This window comes from Prionailurus viverrinus, chromosome X (assembly GCF_022837055.1).
Source record: "Prionailurus viverrinus isolate Anna chromosome X, UM_Priviv_1.0, whole genome shotgun sequence".
Taxonomy (NCBI): domain Eukaryota; kingdom Metazoa; phylum Chordata; class Mammalia; order Carnivora; family Felidae; genus Prionailurus; species Prionailurus viverrinus.
In genome coordinates, this window is record NC_062579.1 from 100,641,662 (window position 1) to 100,656,589 (window position 14,928).

The 14,928-nt window shown below is 48.1% G+C and overlaps 2 protein-coding genes across 3 annotated transcripts in view; one reads left to right on the forward strand and one right to left on the reverse strand.

Annotated features, from left to right (window-relative positions):
• The first annotated feature begins 1,985 nt into the window (after positions 1-1,985).
• RAB33A (RAB33A, member RAS oncogene family) lies at positions 1,986-13,116 on the forward strand. Of its 2 annotated transcripts, none has more exons than XM_047844304.1 (2): positions 1,986-2,699; positions 12,584-13,116. In XM_047844304.1, the coding sequence occupies exons 1-2, from the start codon at positions 2,430-2,432 to the stop codon at positions 13,037-13,039; spliced, it is 726 nt and encodes a 241-aa protein (XP_047700260.1). In that variant the 5' UTR covers positions 1,986-2,429; the 3' UTR covers positions 13,040-13,116. The 2 variants fall into 2 exon arrangements, with proteins under 2 accessions (XP_047700260.1, XP_047700261.1); XM_047844305.1 differs by having other exon boundaries at positions 1,986-2,687.
• Positions 9,754-14,928, reverse strand: part of ZNF280C (zinc finger protein 280C) — an 82,363-nt gene continuing 77,188 nt past the window's right edge. Inside the window, exon 23 of the transcript XR_007148989.1 lies at positions 9,754-9,783. The gene's annotated coding sequence lies outside the window, so the exon portion shown is untranslated. The remainder of the gene's footprint in view (positions 9,784-14,928) is intronic.

A 14,928-nucleotide genomic window follows, 5' to 3' on the forward strand; every position in this document is an offset into this window, starting at 1 on the left:
ACCCCACAGAGGTAACAAACGCTCTTTATTAGGGTATGGAGCCCATTTTGAGATACCATAATGCCAGAAATCAATGTTTCTACCTTACAAATATATAAACTCTCAGACATAGTGACAAGTTTTTGGTGGAAGCACACATGTAAATAGTCTTAGGAGGATGTAACGTTTTTATATCCCTCAGAAAGTGAGCACTGATTCTGGCTGTGAGTTGGCAGAGCTCCTTTCCACTCTACCTACTGGGGTATGACTAATTAATACTTACTCCCATAACCCCCTGCTTTATAGCTACTCTTCTGTAGATAATGTTCACCAAGAGCATTACAAATGCAGAAGAGAATAATGCAGGAAACTATTATTTCTATATCAGCCAATCAAAAAAAACAAAATACTGCACATGAAGATTGCTATTCACACTGTACAATAATAATTGGTATTCATAATGATGACCTTGGATTAGCCAACTAAGATTAAATCCTTCTCGAAATGGTTTTAATATTGAATAGTATAATCTAGGATTTTAGAGTGACTCTAGGGTTTAGTGAGTGACTCATATGTATGAGAAGAGTTAGCTATAAATGTATCTGCTAACTCATCTAAGAAAGGTTATTAACTAGAAGACCCAAGTTTTCACAGCCATTTTGAGTAACTTGAATTTGGCTGAGCAATCACATTCCAATTTGCATATAGATCTATCACTGATGCACTGAATTGTTCTTCTCATAGTGGGAATGGATTTAGTCACGTTTGTCTCTTCTGCAGCTCAGTCTCACACACAAATAATATGGCAGCTCTTGTGTGCTGCTGGTATCCCTGACTTTGAAGGCATTAGTGAATAACTCATATGTCGGTGCAATCGACATATGTCAAAATTGCCTTAGCCTATGAAATGTGTGAGAGGAGGGAGAAAGTTTTAAAAGCAAACAAAATGGGTGCATTTTATTGTATGTAAGTTGTACCTCAGTAAAATTGGTTTCAAACAAGCAAACTCTGAACCTGCAAATCACTCTTGGGAGACGGAATATAGGTCTCCACCAAGATGTGTGATGCTTAGTAAGCTTTGGGAAGCTGCCCCCTAATACCGTAAGAAAGTTCTGTTCATTTATCATCTTCCAAGCATAATCTAGACTTCGGGCAAAGTAGACCCAACCACTTTGTTCTACATTCAGTTGCAGAGGGGTGAACCCTCCTTGGGGTTTCCAATTCCTTTTGAAACTGCACCATTCTGGAAGGACTTATGATTTTATGGACATTATTTCAGATGGAAGACACTGTAAGGTTTATGCTATGTCCCAAGATCCCTCCTCCTAGGTCTGTAAGGGTTAGTCCAAGAAACAAGGTTCCCTTTTGCTGGAGCTGCCACCACTAGCTTCCCCCCTTCTCCTACCCTGTATGGCCCTCTCCGGCGGCGGGCCTTCCCCATTGGCCAGCCAAACACAACCGACCGCGACAGCCAATGGAAGCCGCTCTCCTGAACATTCAGAGGATGGGTGCTCATGGTGTGATGAAGGGAGGTTGGCGCCTGGCACGCGCCACCCCCCCGCCCTACATCTGGCAAGTCGGTGACAGAAACAGTAACTCCCCCTACACACGCACACCCTGCGCCCCCGGCTCCCTCCTGTCAGCTGCGCCGGCCCCCACAACCCAAGGCGTGTCTTGGCAGCACCCTCCCCGGCTCCTCTGGGCGCGCGAGTGCACCTGCTTACTCAAAAAGACAGAGCATCTCTTTATCCCCAGGCTTGGGAGGGAGCCGAGGAGGCGTGCTCAGGAGGTGAAAGAGGTGTCTCTGCCCCTCCCCGCCCCCGCTCCGGGTACTGTTGCTACGAGGCCGAAGTGCTCCCGAGAAGCCTTAGGGTGCAGCTGTCTTTGTCCTCCCCAGCTGTGCCCCCTGCCCACCGACCCCGCGCGCTCTGAGAACGCGGGGGTGGGGAGCCCGCACCCTATAAAATCAATGGGGGCGAGGAGAACGGAAGACCTTCCCCGGTCGGCGTGCGCCGCTCTCCACATCCCCTCCTTTTCTTCAGGCTTCCGCCCTCCGGTGTGTCCCAGGGGTCCAGGCAGGGGAGGGCCTAGGCGGCGGCCGCCTGGAGAGTGCCGTGGGGCCGCCCGCGCGAGCGTCCGGTCCGGGGCACGGGCAGGAGGAGGAGGCTCGCGGCCGGCCCCTTCCGTCTCTCGCGCACTCGCCGGCTTTTGTGCCGGTGCCTCGGAGCTGCAAGGAGGGTGCGCTGGCAGAGGAGGGGGGCCTGGGGTGAGAGGCACCCCCTTCACGCGCGCGCGCACACGCCGCCGGCGCACGCACACACGCGCGGACATACACTTACAGACACGCACACACACGCACAAAGCTCGCTCGCTTCGAGCGCACTAACGTGCCCGCTCTCTTTGTGTGGAGCCCTCGAGCGGGGTTGGGGCCCCGGTCCGGTCCGGGGGAGATGGCGCAGCCCATCCTGGGCCATGGGAGCCTGCAGCCCGCCTCGGCCGCGGGCCTGGCGTCCCTGGAGCTCGACTCTTCGCTGGACCAGTACGTGCAGATTCGCATCTTCAAAATCATCGTGATTGGGGACTCCAACGTGGGCAAGACCTGCCTGACCTTCCGCTTCTGCGGGGGGACCTTCCCGGACAAGACTGAGGCCACCATTGGCGTGGACTTCAGGGAGAAGACCGTGGAAATCGAGGGCGAGAAGATCAAGGTGATCCAGACGGTCAGGTCCGGGAAGGGAGGGATCTGGAAGGGGGCCTCGCTTGAGGCATCGCTCTAGTGGTTGTAAACGTCCAGCGCGTGGCCGTGTCGCCGCGTGCCGAGCCGAAGACCCTCGGCACCTCCTCATTCCCTTTCGTTTCTCTCAGTGGCATGGTCCCCACCTCACCCGTTTTGTTAGGGCTGGCGGGAGTGGTTACACTCCTGCCCTTTGCCCATGCCTGCCACCTGCCATAGGAAAAGCATGTTTGATCCCATCCTTGACCCCGAGCCGTGAGCAGTGGCACCTGTGGGCAGAGGGAGGTATAAGGCTAAGGCATCTCTTGCTCCCAGTCTGTGGGATGGATCCCAAAGCACTTTGCACATCCTGAGGTCTCTTCTACTTCTTGGGTGCTGGTGGGCTGCAAAAACCCACTTTGGCTAAGCCCTGAGGCATTAGAGAAGGGGAAAACATGAAAATCCACAGTGAATGAAAACCGCTTTATTTTAAACTACAGTTTATGGTTAGGATCAGGACTGAGGTGGAACAGGGGTGAAGTGGGGTGGTTCCGGCATAAAGCCATGAGCCCTTTTAAAGCAATTGAGGCAGGGTCACCTGCCAGCCCTTCATAACAAACTTGTTCTTTTGGAACAGTCTCCTCTCAAATGGTATCTTGTTTATTTGTCTGGGATACCTAATGAATGAACTACCTCATTACTCATTCTGTTGGTATTGTCTTCAGCAGGCCCTTGTAAAAATGCAGAGCAACTTATCTGAGGGCCAAGGAAAGTGTCTTGCTCCTTCCCACCCCCACCCCCACCCCCATTAGCTTATTTATCAAATTGGCTAAGTACAGATATTCTCATCTGACCATTTGTGTTCACGCTGGTTCAGAAAAGGTAGAAACTCGACAGGACAGATACATTTCTAGGTGCAGAGGGAGGACATGGCAAGGGCAGCTTCATGTGTCACGGGTCAGAGGGGGCAGGATTATGGGCAGGAATGCACCTCAAAAGGCCCTGTGCACTAAATACCAACTCTACTGGATCCACAGCTGGGTTTTCCTTGAGCCTATGGTCTGACGCTGGCTGTTGGGTGGAGGTCAATTTCCCTCTTGCTGGTCAGGAGCCCAAATGACCCCAAGGTGCCTCTTCTGAGTGATGTGGAGAGAAGGGCTGAGTAACGGGGGAGAATGATGAAACACTAAACTGTGCACAACTCCAGATTCCTTGATTATTAAAATGAATGTGTTTTAAAATGGCTTCAGAAACTGGGCCAAGGCACTGGATGTCAGGAAGATGGGCAGCTAGGTACTGGTAAGGGAGAGCTCTGGAGAGCAACTGAGCCCCAGGGTCAGGAAGATGGGGCACTGTTTTGAAATAGAGACCTTGTTTGTCCCTTGCATTTTGGGGGGAATTGCTACATTTCCTTTTTAAAGTCAAAGTAGCTGTCTGTATCTTTTTCTAGGGCTCGTATATTGACATTTGCTTGGTTAGGACTTTCTCTAGTGTGTCTAACTTCTTTAATGTAAGGTTGTAAGATTCTGGAATTTCTGGGCGCCAGGGTGGCTCAATCAGTTGGGTGTCTGACTTTGGTTCAGGTCATGATTTTGCAGTTCGTGGGTTCGAGCCCCATGTCAGGCTCTGTGCTGACAGCTCAGAGCCTGGAGCCTGCTTCAGATTCTGTGTCCCTCTCTCTCTTTGCCCCTCTCCTGCTTGAGTTCTCTCTCAAAAATAAATAAACATTAAAAAAAAACTAAAAAAAAAGATTCTGGAATTTCTGAAACATGGCTTTTTAATTTATTATTTTCATTTTTAAAAAAAAATGTGTATTTATTTTTGAGAGAGAGGGAGAGGGAGGGACAGAGAGAGAGAGCGGGACAGAGGATCCGAAGTGGGCTATGTGGTGACACCAGTGAGCCTGATGTGGGGCTCGAACCCACCCACAAACCGCAAGATCATGACTTGAGCCGAAGTTGGATGCTCAACCAACTGAGCCACACAGGCACCCCTATTTTTTTAAAGTTTATTTATTTTGAGATACAGAGAGAGAGAGAGGGAGAGAGAGGGAGAGAGAGAGAGAGAGAGAGAGAGAGAGAGAGAGAGAGAAGTGGGGGAGGGGCAGAGAGAGAAAATCCCAAGCAGGCTCCATACCGTCAGCAGATACCAATGTGGGGCTCAAACTCATGAACCCATGAGATCATGACCTGAGCTGAAGTCAGGCGCTTAACCAACTGAGCCACCCAGGCGCACCCTGAAACATGCTTTTTTATATCCAAAGTAGAAATATACTTATGGATGTGTTCTTAAACCCTCAAAGACCTTAAAATTTAATGTTATTGCTTGCTTAAAATCAAGTGTCACATTGAGCCAAATAATTCTCTGGATTTAAAAGAGGGAGAATAAGTCCACCTGAAATTCAGATGGAGGAGAAAGAAAGTGTTTGGGAGTTTGGGTCAAGAGGAAGGAGAGAGAACAGGAGGAGAGGAGAGGAGAAAGCCAGAAGTGGGAAAAGGGAGGTGAAAACAAGTAGAAGAGGGTCACTGCCCAATGGCCTTGGGGACATTTTTAAAAGACTCCTTCCTTCCTAACAACCAAGTACTTAGCTAAACTGGAGTTTACAGTCTTTGCCAAAGATTCCAGACTTTTTCCCAGAGGGCAGAGCCTGTGACAGTGTGACTCACTAGAAACAGAGCTCAGCACAACACCATGTGCCGATAAGTGCTTAATACAGGCTTTTTTGGGAAGATGATATTTTTGAGAGGGCAAAGCCTTGTGACACTGTTCATAGAGGAGCCCTCTGAGTTCAGATTCCGAAGGAGCCCAGGGTGGGGTGTGGGAGTGGGGAGATAGTGACCCTGCCTCTTGTAGAGCTGCTGCAACTTCAGGGCCAAAGGCAGCAGGCGAGACCAGCATGTCTGTGGGAAGATGGCAGAGCAAGGCAGCTAGCACATGATCTAGATGGGAGGAGATTTTGCCCCACACTCCGGCTGGCCTGGAGTTTTTCAAGGAGCAAATGCCAAATCCATGCTAGGAGGTGACTGCCAAAGGCTTCTCCCTTTGGGGGAGGGAGAGAAGTCCAGTGTGACAGGCTGAAGAGGCCCTAGGCCACAGCCAGCAATAGAAGGCCATCAGGCTACAAATGCCAGCCCTCACAGGAGGATGGCAGAGAGGTCTCTGCAAGCCCTTCTCTCAGTCCAGGGGTAGGGTGTGGCCTCTCCTGGGCAGCCTCCCTGTGTCCCAGGGTAGTACATACATCAACCCCTGCAGGGGGGTGACTGAGTTCTCAAATTTAGGGCTACTCTCTTAATTACAAGGGCCATCTCTAGGGCTTCGAAGCCCCATTTGGTGTTTCCAATCAATGTGTCCCACCCCCCTCCATCACAACATTTATAATCCAGTGTTTCCTGGTTCACATGAACATCAAGAAAAGCTTCCAATGAGTAGGCAATAACAACAACAACAACAACAATAGCTTCTACATATTGACCAAGAGCCTGGGTTAGGTGCTTTACAGGCACTATCTTATCTGATCTTCACAGCAGCCCTATGCAATTTGGACTATTATTATCATTGCTATTCAACAGATAAGGAGACCAAAGTTAGAGAGATTAAATAACTTGCCCAGAGGCGCATGGATCTGAGTTTCAGTCTTTGAGCCTTGAGCCCAAGCACTTGTCTCTCTCACTATCCTGCGTTCTCTGTGACAGGGTCAGAACTTAAATGTGGATTCAAAGCCCAAGCTGTTTAATACCACTCTCTGCTCTAGGGGGCAATTTCTAGCCTGGGGTGTGGGGAGGTGGGGAGTGTGCTCAGCGGGAGATGGCAGGCTGGACAGCTGGCCTTGTGGTCTCTTCTAGGCCAAGGGTCCAGGGTTAGAGCCCTGGAACTTAGGAGCCTGCAAGATGTCTCCTTCAACTGCACCCCAGACACTGAGCTGAGTACTTAGGTTTTACTTTTTGCATCTTGACTGTCTCCCTTTGGATGTGAGAACCCGAGAATGTTCAGAGATGGAAGAGACCTTAAAGAATCTCTAAACCAATGTGCTCATTTAACAGATAGGAAACCGAGGCTTGGAGAGGGAAAGTGACAAGATCACACAGGGACAGGCCTTCCACTCAGGTTTCCCAATTCCCTTGTGGGTGCTCTTCCCTAGCAATTTGGGCTGGTCCCATGGTGCGCCCAACCCACACAGTTACCTGTGACAGGGATACAGAGGGGCATCATTTGGGAAAGCTAACGGCCCTTCATGACATCAGCCTAGGAAGTGTGGAGGCCTTCTTGATCCTAAAGGAAGGGTGGAGCTTTCCTTAATGACACGATATGTCCATCTCCTACAGGTTTAGCTAAATCATATTAAGCCTGCCTCAGTCTAAAAGCACTGGAAAGTGCCAAATAGGAGTGTGTGAGGGGTGAGATGGGGGAGGTAAGAGAGGAGAGGCTCAGAACTAATTTTTGAGCCATTCTTTGTAAATTCTCATGGAAGCACCCCTGCTCCTGTCTCGTTTAGCTCCCCCAACAGCTGGTACCCCTCTGCCCCAGCCGTCCCAACCAGGCAAACTGCAGGTCAGCTGCGGCTGTGGGCAGGTGCCACCCAGGACTGTGGACTCTCTTCCTCTGCTGAGCACTTGGACAGACACCTTCCTGTGTTATATTACTGAGGGGACAGAGGCTGAGCTCAGTGTTCCCTCAGAAGCTGCCTGCAGTCAGAATGACATCATGTCTTCCTTAGGGCTTCTGAACTTCCATCTTATGCCAGTTCACTTAATGGCTAATTATCCATCAGTGTGTGTTTCTCTGCCTGCCTTGCTGCCTCTCTTTCTGTGTGTGAGTTTCTCTTTGCCTCTGTCCTCCTTTGCCATTCTCTGTGTCAGCCTTGTGTGTGACTGTGTGTGTATCTTAGGTGCAGATGGGACAGTCCAGCTAAATGAAAAAAGATTTGTTTTCGACTTTTCCCATCATCCACTTGGGCATCCTCCAAAGGTTACAGATGTATATGTCTCCCTTTTTCTACTTCTACCCTCCCCCGCCGGCCTCCAACAAAAGGACATTCACTCCTCATCTATAGAAAGATGCCAGATATGTTCCAGAGGGAAAAGAAATACCCGTGTGAGCTAGGAGCACGTGCAGGGGTGGGGGACTTGCTGAAGCTTGCTCAGGCAGCAGCCCCAGGATAATGGTTTAAAAGCCTAGATTTCTCTTCGGCAGCTCTCCACACTGCCCCTGGAGCCTCCTCCAACACCCCTGTCACTCTGGGCCTGCCCCCAGCCGCCTGTGGCACGTTGCTGGCATTGCTTTCTTTCCCCCTCCCCACTGACTGCCTTGGCCTTGGCTCCATGCCATCATCAAGAAGCCAGGCTTTCTGTGCTTTCCAGGAGGAGAACCAGTGCATCCAGGGAACAGTGCTACCAGGACAGCCGATGGGCCCTCTGAAATAATGGCAACAGCCAGCACTTACAGAGTACTTCTATTTTGCAAAAGCTCTTTCTCGTGTGTTAATCTGCCTCGTCATTTACTCTGCTACTAAATAGAGGAGCTGGAACCCAGGTCTCTCAATGCCATGCCTACTGCTGCTGCATCTCTGATAGCACCCGCTCAATTAGCTGTTGGACCAGACTTGATGGTGGAAGTTTGGGGCCAGGGAGGAAGGGAAAGTACGTATTAGGCACTGTGTCATGTACTCATGAGGAATGCTAATCCTCACAGCATCCCCACGGAGATGGCTGAGGTTATCTTTAGCTTCCAGGGGAGGACACTGAAGACAGAGTAAGTAACTCACCTAAGAGCACCTGATTAGTACATGATCCTGTTGAGGTTTGCACCCAGGCTGGTTGACTCCACGATGCCCTCACTAGCCCTGGGAAAGAAAAGAGGATCTGGGGAGCATGTATGTGGCTAGGGAGCAGCCAGCACACCTGGCTACCATGTGGATGCGGTGCCCACAGGAAGGGAAGAATGGATGAGAGGAGTGCCAGCTGGAAAGTGGGAGGAGATGCTTTCGCTGTCTGGCAGGGATCATGGGTTTGTGAGGATGCTAAGAACAGGGACACCAAACTCCCAAACAGAATGAGGTCATTTGTGTGCAGTGAACTGACTGCTGCGCTCTCCCTTTGTGATGGCTCTGAGGCCACACCATCCATTCTGACTTTGTGCTATGAGCAGCCTGCTTCCGGACTCACCGCTTGCCATTGACGGGGGTGCAAAGAACTTAGAGTGGGGTTTATAAAAAGCTGCAATGGGAGCAGTGCTACACTTTAAATTCTGAGCCTCCAAATAAAAGCTTCAAGGCTCCCCGTGGCACTGGAAAGGCAAGAAGGTCTACAGCAGGAAGGATCCTCCCTGCAGCTCTGGCAGTTTGGATGGTGTATACAAGTCTGAAGGCAAAGAAAAGCCAAACAGCTAACCCACTCAGCCCCAAACACCTCATACACTCCCACCCGTGTTCCTGCTGGTGGCAGGTATTTTTAGAGTTCTGAGCTCATGGCATCTGCCACATGCCTGAGGGCTGGTAGGGATTCAGCCTTACTCAGAGGCAAGAGTTAGGACTACTGGAGGGTGGAGGTGGGGATCAGGAGCCAAGTGGTAATGATATTCTTGTGCTATACCTGCTCTCTTCCCATTGACCTCCATACCTTTCCTGGCCTGCTCTTTCTTTCTGCTCAGAGCACTGGAGAGGTGGAAGAAGTGAAAATCTTTTCTCTCTCTGCTTTCAGAAGCAAATCAGTGTTCAAGGACTTACATTTTTCTGTGTAACCAAAGTCGAATGTTCTTTCTGAAATCGCCTTGGGAGATACGTAGGATGCCAGACTGTAGTTTTGGTGGCTCAATACTGCCTTTTTTTTTTTAATTTTTTTTTTATTTTTGGGACAGAGAGAGACAGAGCATGACCGGGGGAGGGGCAGAGAGAGAGGGAGACACAGAATCGGAAACAGGCTCCAGGCTCCGAGCCATCAGCCCAGAGCCTGATGCGGGGCTCGAACTCACGGACCGCGAGATCGTGACCTGGCTTAAGTCGGACGCTTAACCGACTGCGCCACCCAGGCGCCCCTCAATACTGCCTTTTGATGATGATGATGATGATGATGACGACGACCATGGTGACAAGTGATCTGATGCAGAAAAAGGCTGCTTACAAGTTTGGCTGGAGAAATGTCAAGAGCACTGATTAAATAAGTAGACAACAAATAATATATTCTAAATGGTGTGGTACAGACTCAAAGTACAATAGAAAGTTAGAAGAACAGAGAATTGAAGAGAAGGTGGAGAAGAATGGAGTTTTAGGAAGAATGTGGGCATGAGCCGAACCTTGAAGGATGGGTCAGATTTGGAGAGGGCAACAAGGGGGCGACCTGTTCTGCTGGGGAAGGACGGACTAGCAGGACCAAAGGTACAGAGGAGGGAATGAACCGGGTATAGCTGAGTAGTTTGAAACCAGGCTGGGCTGGGCCGAATGATGTCAGACACTTTTCCATTTGAGGCTACATGCAGAAGAGGGCTGTCATAATTTCCTAAAGAGGAGGGTGTCACGCTGATACAAGCAGGGATTTAGGAAGCCTAGTTTGAAAGCAGCATGCAGGAAGCACTGGAGTGGAGACATCAAGAATACAAAAGACTTTGCTGTAGTCCAGGAGTGAGGAAAGGAGGGTCTGGCCTAGGGACATGAACATCAAAACAGAAGGAGTGAATCTGACAGTTGTGCCAAAGGAACGTGGCAGTCATGTCAATAGAGGAGATGAAGGAGAGCCTAGACAATGAAAATTGATGTTCAGAATGATGATGACTCTGGGGCCCTGTAAGATCTTCACTCAGCAAAGAGATTCAATTATATTTACCAGATTACACTTACTGACTGCTAACTGCAAATAAAGGCTATACTTGGTTTTAAGAGCCATAGTAGTCAATTAGTGACCATAATCAAATTTTCTTTGATAACTGAGAATTGCATAGGGCCTTGGGCCATCGTTCTGAGAATAAATTTCTCTTGTCCAAGACTTTGGATGTATAAAGGGAAATAGATGGGGTGATTGTGTGTCTTCTACTCCAGAGTATCCCTTGGGAATTGTGTCTTTGTATGTGTTACTGATAATCAGCATTTTTTCCTTCATAATTTGGCCTTTATCCCCAAAGCTGAGATGCAGAAGAAAAATCCAGTGAGCTAAATTGCCTTTTTCACATCAAAGAAGTGAACTTAGAATAAATGGAGCTAAAAGGTGAGATTTTTTTTTTTGAGAGAGAGAGGGAGCTAGAGAGCAGGGGAGGGGCAGAGAGAGAGAGGGGGACAGGATCTGAAGTGGGCCCCTGCTGACAGCAGCAAGCTGGATGTGGGGCTCGAACTCAAGATCTATGAGATCATGACCCGAGCTGAAGTTGGACGCTCAACCGACTGAGCCACCCAGGTGCCCCTAAAAGGTGAGATTTTAACACTTTGTTTTATTTAAAAAGTCATGCAAAGGGCACCTGGATGGCTTAGTCAGTTGAGCGTCTGACTTTGGCTCAGGTTATGATCTCACAGTTCGTGAGTTCGACCCAGGCATTGGGCTCGCTACTGTCAGTGCGGAGCCTGCTTCAGATCCCCTGTCCCCCTCTCTTTTAAAAATAATAAACAAACATTTAAAAAATGATTTGTCTAAAAAAATTTAAAAAAAGGTAAAAATACAAGACAAAGTGTTTAGAAAATTTGGAATATACCAAAAAAAAAAAAAAAAAAAAAAACAAAGGAAATAAATAACACCTATAGTCCCACTGCAGATAAATACCATTAATGTCCTGGTGTGTACACTTCCAGTTTCTTCTAGGTATATGTCTATTTTTTTTAAGTTTATTTATTTTGAGAGACAGAGAGAGGGAGGGAGGACGCGTGTGTGCACATGAGTGGGGGAGGGGCAGACAGCAAGGGAGAGAGAGGGAATCCCAAACAGGCTCCACACTGTCAGCACAGAGCCCGACACAGGGCTCGAACTCATGAACCATGAGATCATGACCTGAACCGAGATCAAGAGTCGGACCCTTGACCAACTGAGCCATCCAGGCACCCCGGCATATGTCTATTTTTAATATTAAAAATATTAAGGCCATAGCATATAAAAAATTTTGTATACTGCTTTTTTCACTTCCTGATATTTTATGAGAATTTCCTCCACCATTTATTCTTTGAAAACATTATTTTTAATGGCTTCATAATAGCCCACTGTATAGATATGTACATACACTTCTGCTATTCTTAGTGATCATTTAGGTTGTTTGCTGTTTTTAAAAAAGTATAAACACTGCTATTAAGATCCTTGTACAGGGGGAGCCCGGGTGGCTCAGTCAGTTAAACATCCAACTCTTGATTTCAGCTCAGGTCATGATCTTGCAGTTTGTGGGTTTGAGCCCCATATCAGTCTCTACATTGACAGTGCAGAGCCTGCTTGAGATTCTCCCTTTCTCTCTCTCTCTCTGCCCCAACTCCATTCGTGGGTGTGCACGCTCTCTCTCTCAAAATAAATAAGCTTTTAAAAAATTAAAAAAAAATCTTTGTACAGAAATTTGACCGCATCTCTGCTACTTTGTATGGATTTCTGGAAGTGATATTATAGGCTTGAAGAGTTTTGAACATTTTCAAGGTTCTTGATAATATTGCCAAATACTCCTCCAGAAAAGCTGACCAATTTACATCCCAGTTTTTCAACTAAAAGCCTTAATATTTTTCAACTCAAGATTTTCAACTCAAATTTTTGAGAAAAATGTTAAAACCTGGAGAGAAACTTCTCTGTATACTTCGAAAAGTCCATTCTGCCAGTCTTTCAAAGAACCCCTTCCTGTGTCAGGGCTTTTCACCTCATTTTTATAAGATCACAGAACCATATTTTCTCCTATCCATTCATGTTTCCTTTTCTGACTCCAGATATGGGTTTTTGTATCTTCCAGGTTCAAGTATGGGACACAGCAGGTCAGGAACGCTTCCGCAAAAGCATGGTCGAGCATTACTACCGCAATGTGCATGCAGTGGTCTTCGTCTATGACGTCACCAAGATGACATCCTTCACCAACCTCAAAATGTGGATCCAAGAATGCAACGGGCATGCTGTGCCCCCACTAGTCCCCAAAGTGCTTGTGGGCAACAAGTGTGACTTGAGGGAACAGATCCAGGTGCCCTCCAACTTAGCCCTGAAATTTGCCGATGCCCACAACATGCTCTTATTTGAGACTTCGGCCAAGGACCCCAAAGAGAGCCAGAACGTGGAGTCAATTTTCATGTGCCTGGCTTGCCGATTAAAGGCTCAGAAATCCCTGCTCTATCGTGATGCTGAGAGGCAGCAGGGGAAGGTGCAGAAACTGGAGTCCCCACAGGAAGCTAACAGCAAAGCTTCCTGTCCTTGTTGAAACCAAATGGTGTAAATACAAGATCAATTATTACTGGAGTTTTTTCTTTCCCTTTTTTTTCCTGTGCCTGCAAAAATGCTGACATCTGCTTGTTTCCATACAAATTGATATTAAAATAAAATTTGTATAGATTATCACACGCCTTGATGTCTTGCTTTCCGCCAAGAAGACATTTCTGATTGTGAGGAGTAGAAGAGGGCAGCTCGCCCTACTAGAACAATAATGCTTTGCCAAGGCACATGCCCTACTAGACTTCTATGCCACCTGAATCATTTGAGTCACTTCTTCAGGACTAATTCATTCTGTCACTCAGTGTCATCAGTGGGCAGAAACACCCAGAGAGGGTGGGATATAGACCAGATATGTGGAAGGATAGAGAAGTCTTGAAAGGAGATGCTAACTTATAAATATTTCCTAGGTTCCCTGGATGTTGAGAGTAGGCTGCTCTCTCCTCATTTCCCAAAGTTTAAAAATAAAAAGTATAGGTTGCCCAAGGGGCCCAGTTGCTTCCAAAGTAGTTAAATCCTGCCTCCCATTTTTTTTTTTTTTTTTTACCAAGCAGTCTGTGACAGCCAGAGTGGTATTTTCCCCCTACCCTTTCTTTTTTTAAAAAAATTTTTTTCAACGTTTTTTATTTATTTTTGGGACAGAGAGAGACAGAGCATGAACGGGGGAGGGGCAGAGAGAGAGGGAGACACAGAATCAGAAACAGGCTCCAAGCCATCAGCCCAGAGCCCGACGCGGGGCTCGAACTCACGGACCGCGAGATCGTGACCTGGTTGAAATCGGACGCTTAACCGACTGCGCCACCCAGGCGCCCCTCCCCCTACCCTTTCTTGAAGAGGGCAGGGCTCAAGCTAACAAATATCTGTTATGCCCCCAGATCCTTGCTAGGTGCTATGGAGGAAACATAACAAGGGGAGGATTTGTCCCCTGTTTCCAAAGACGCTCTGATCTGGTTGTGGAAACAATGCCCATACTGAAACTACTTGAGAACAAAAATTAAACAATATCACCAAGTTTGAGGCTGTGCTATGGGAATTGAAAGCATTATGTACTCAATGATAGGGAGGAGCCACTGAAAAATAACTTATTTTGTATGTTGAATAAAGTGTTCCATCTGGTTTGGTGGCAGGGGGGGGAATGGCCAAAGTAGGGAGGCAGGAATGACCTTGGGGGTTGAATGAAAAGACAAAAGCTGAGCAGCCCTAGTGGGGGAGCTGAGGATAGGGAGGCGTACAAAAAGAGGCAGGACAGTTTGTTGCTCTTTGAGGCAGTGGGAGTTTTTGTGGTTTTCTAGCAGGAATCCTGTAGGTATTTGTTAAATGTCTGGTCCTATGGATGTGAAAGTCCCTTGTCCAATTGTTAAAGTAATTAAGAGTGGCTATAAAGGCATAGCTATAACAGCCTCAGAAAGATTTATTTCAGGGGTACTCTTTTTTTTTTTAAATGTTTATTTCTGAGACAGAGAGAGACAGACCATGAGTGGGGAGGGGGGCAGAGAGAGAGGGAGACACAGAATCAGAAGGAGGCTCCAGGCTCTGAGCTGTCAGCACAAAGCCCGATGCGGGGCTTGAACTTATGGACTGTGAGATCATGACCTGAGCCAAAGTCGGTCACTCAACCAACTGAGCCACCCAGGAGCCCCAATTTTTTTTTAATGTTTATTTATTTCTGGGACAGAGAGAGACAGAGCATGAGTGGGGGAGGGGCAGAGAGCGAGGGAGACACAGAATCAGAAGCAGGTGTTTCAGGGGTACTCTTTAAGGCTGCTCTCTTGTCAGAAGCCCATGGGGAGAGGGTCCCAGGCAGACAACCCCTGAGCACTTTCCTCTGGTAGGTGAACCCAGGTCTGTCCCCTATCCGCCTCCCCACCCCCACCCCAGCAA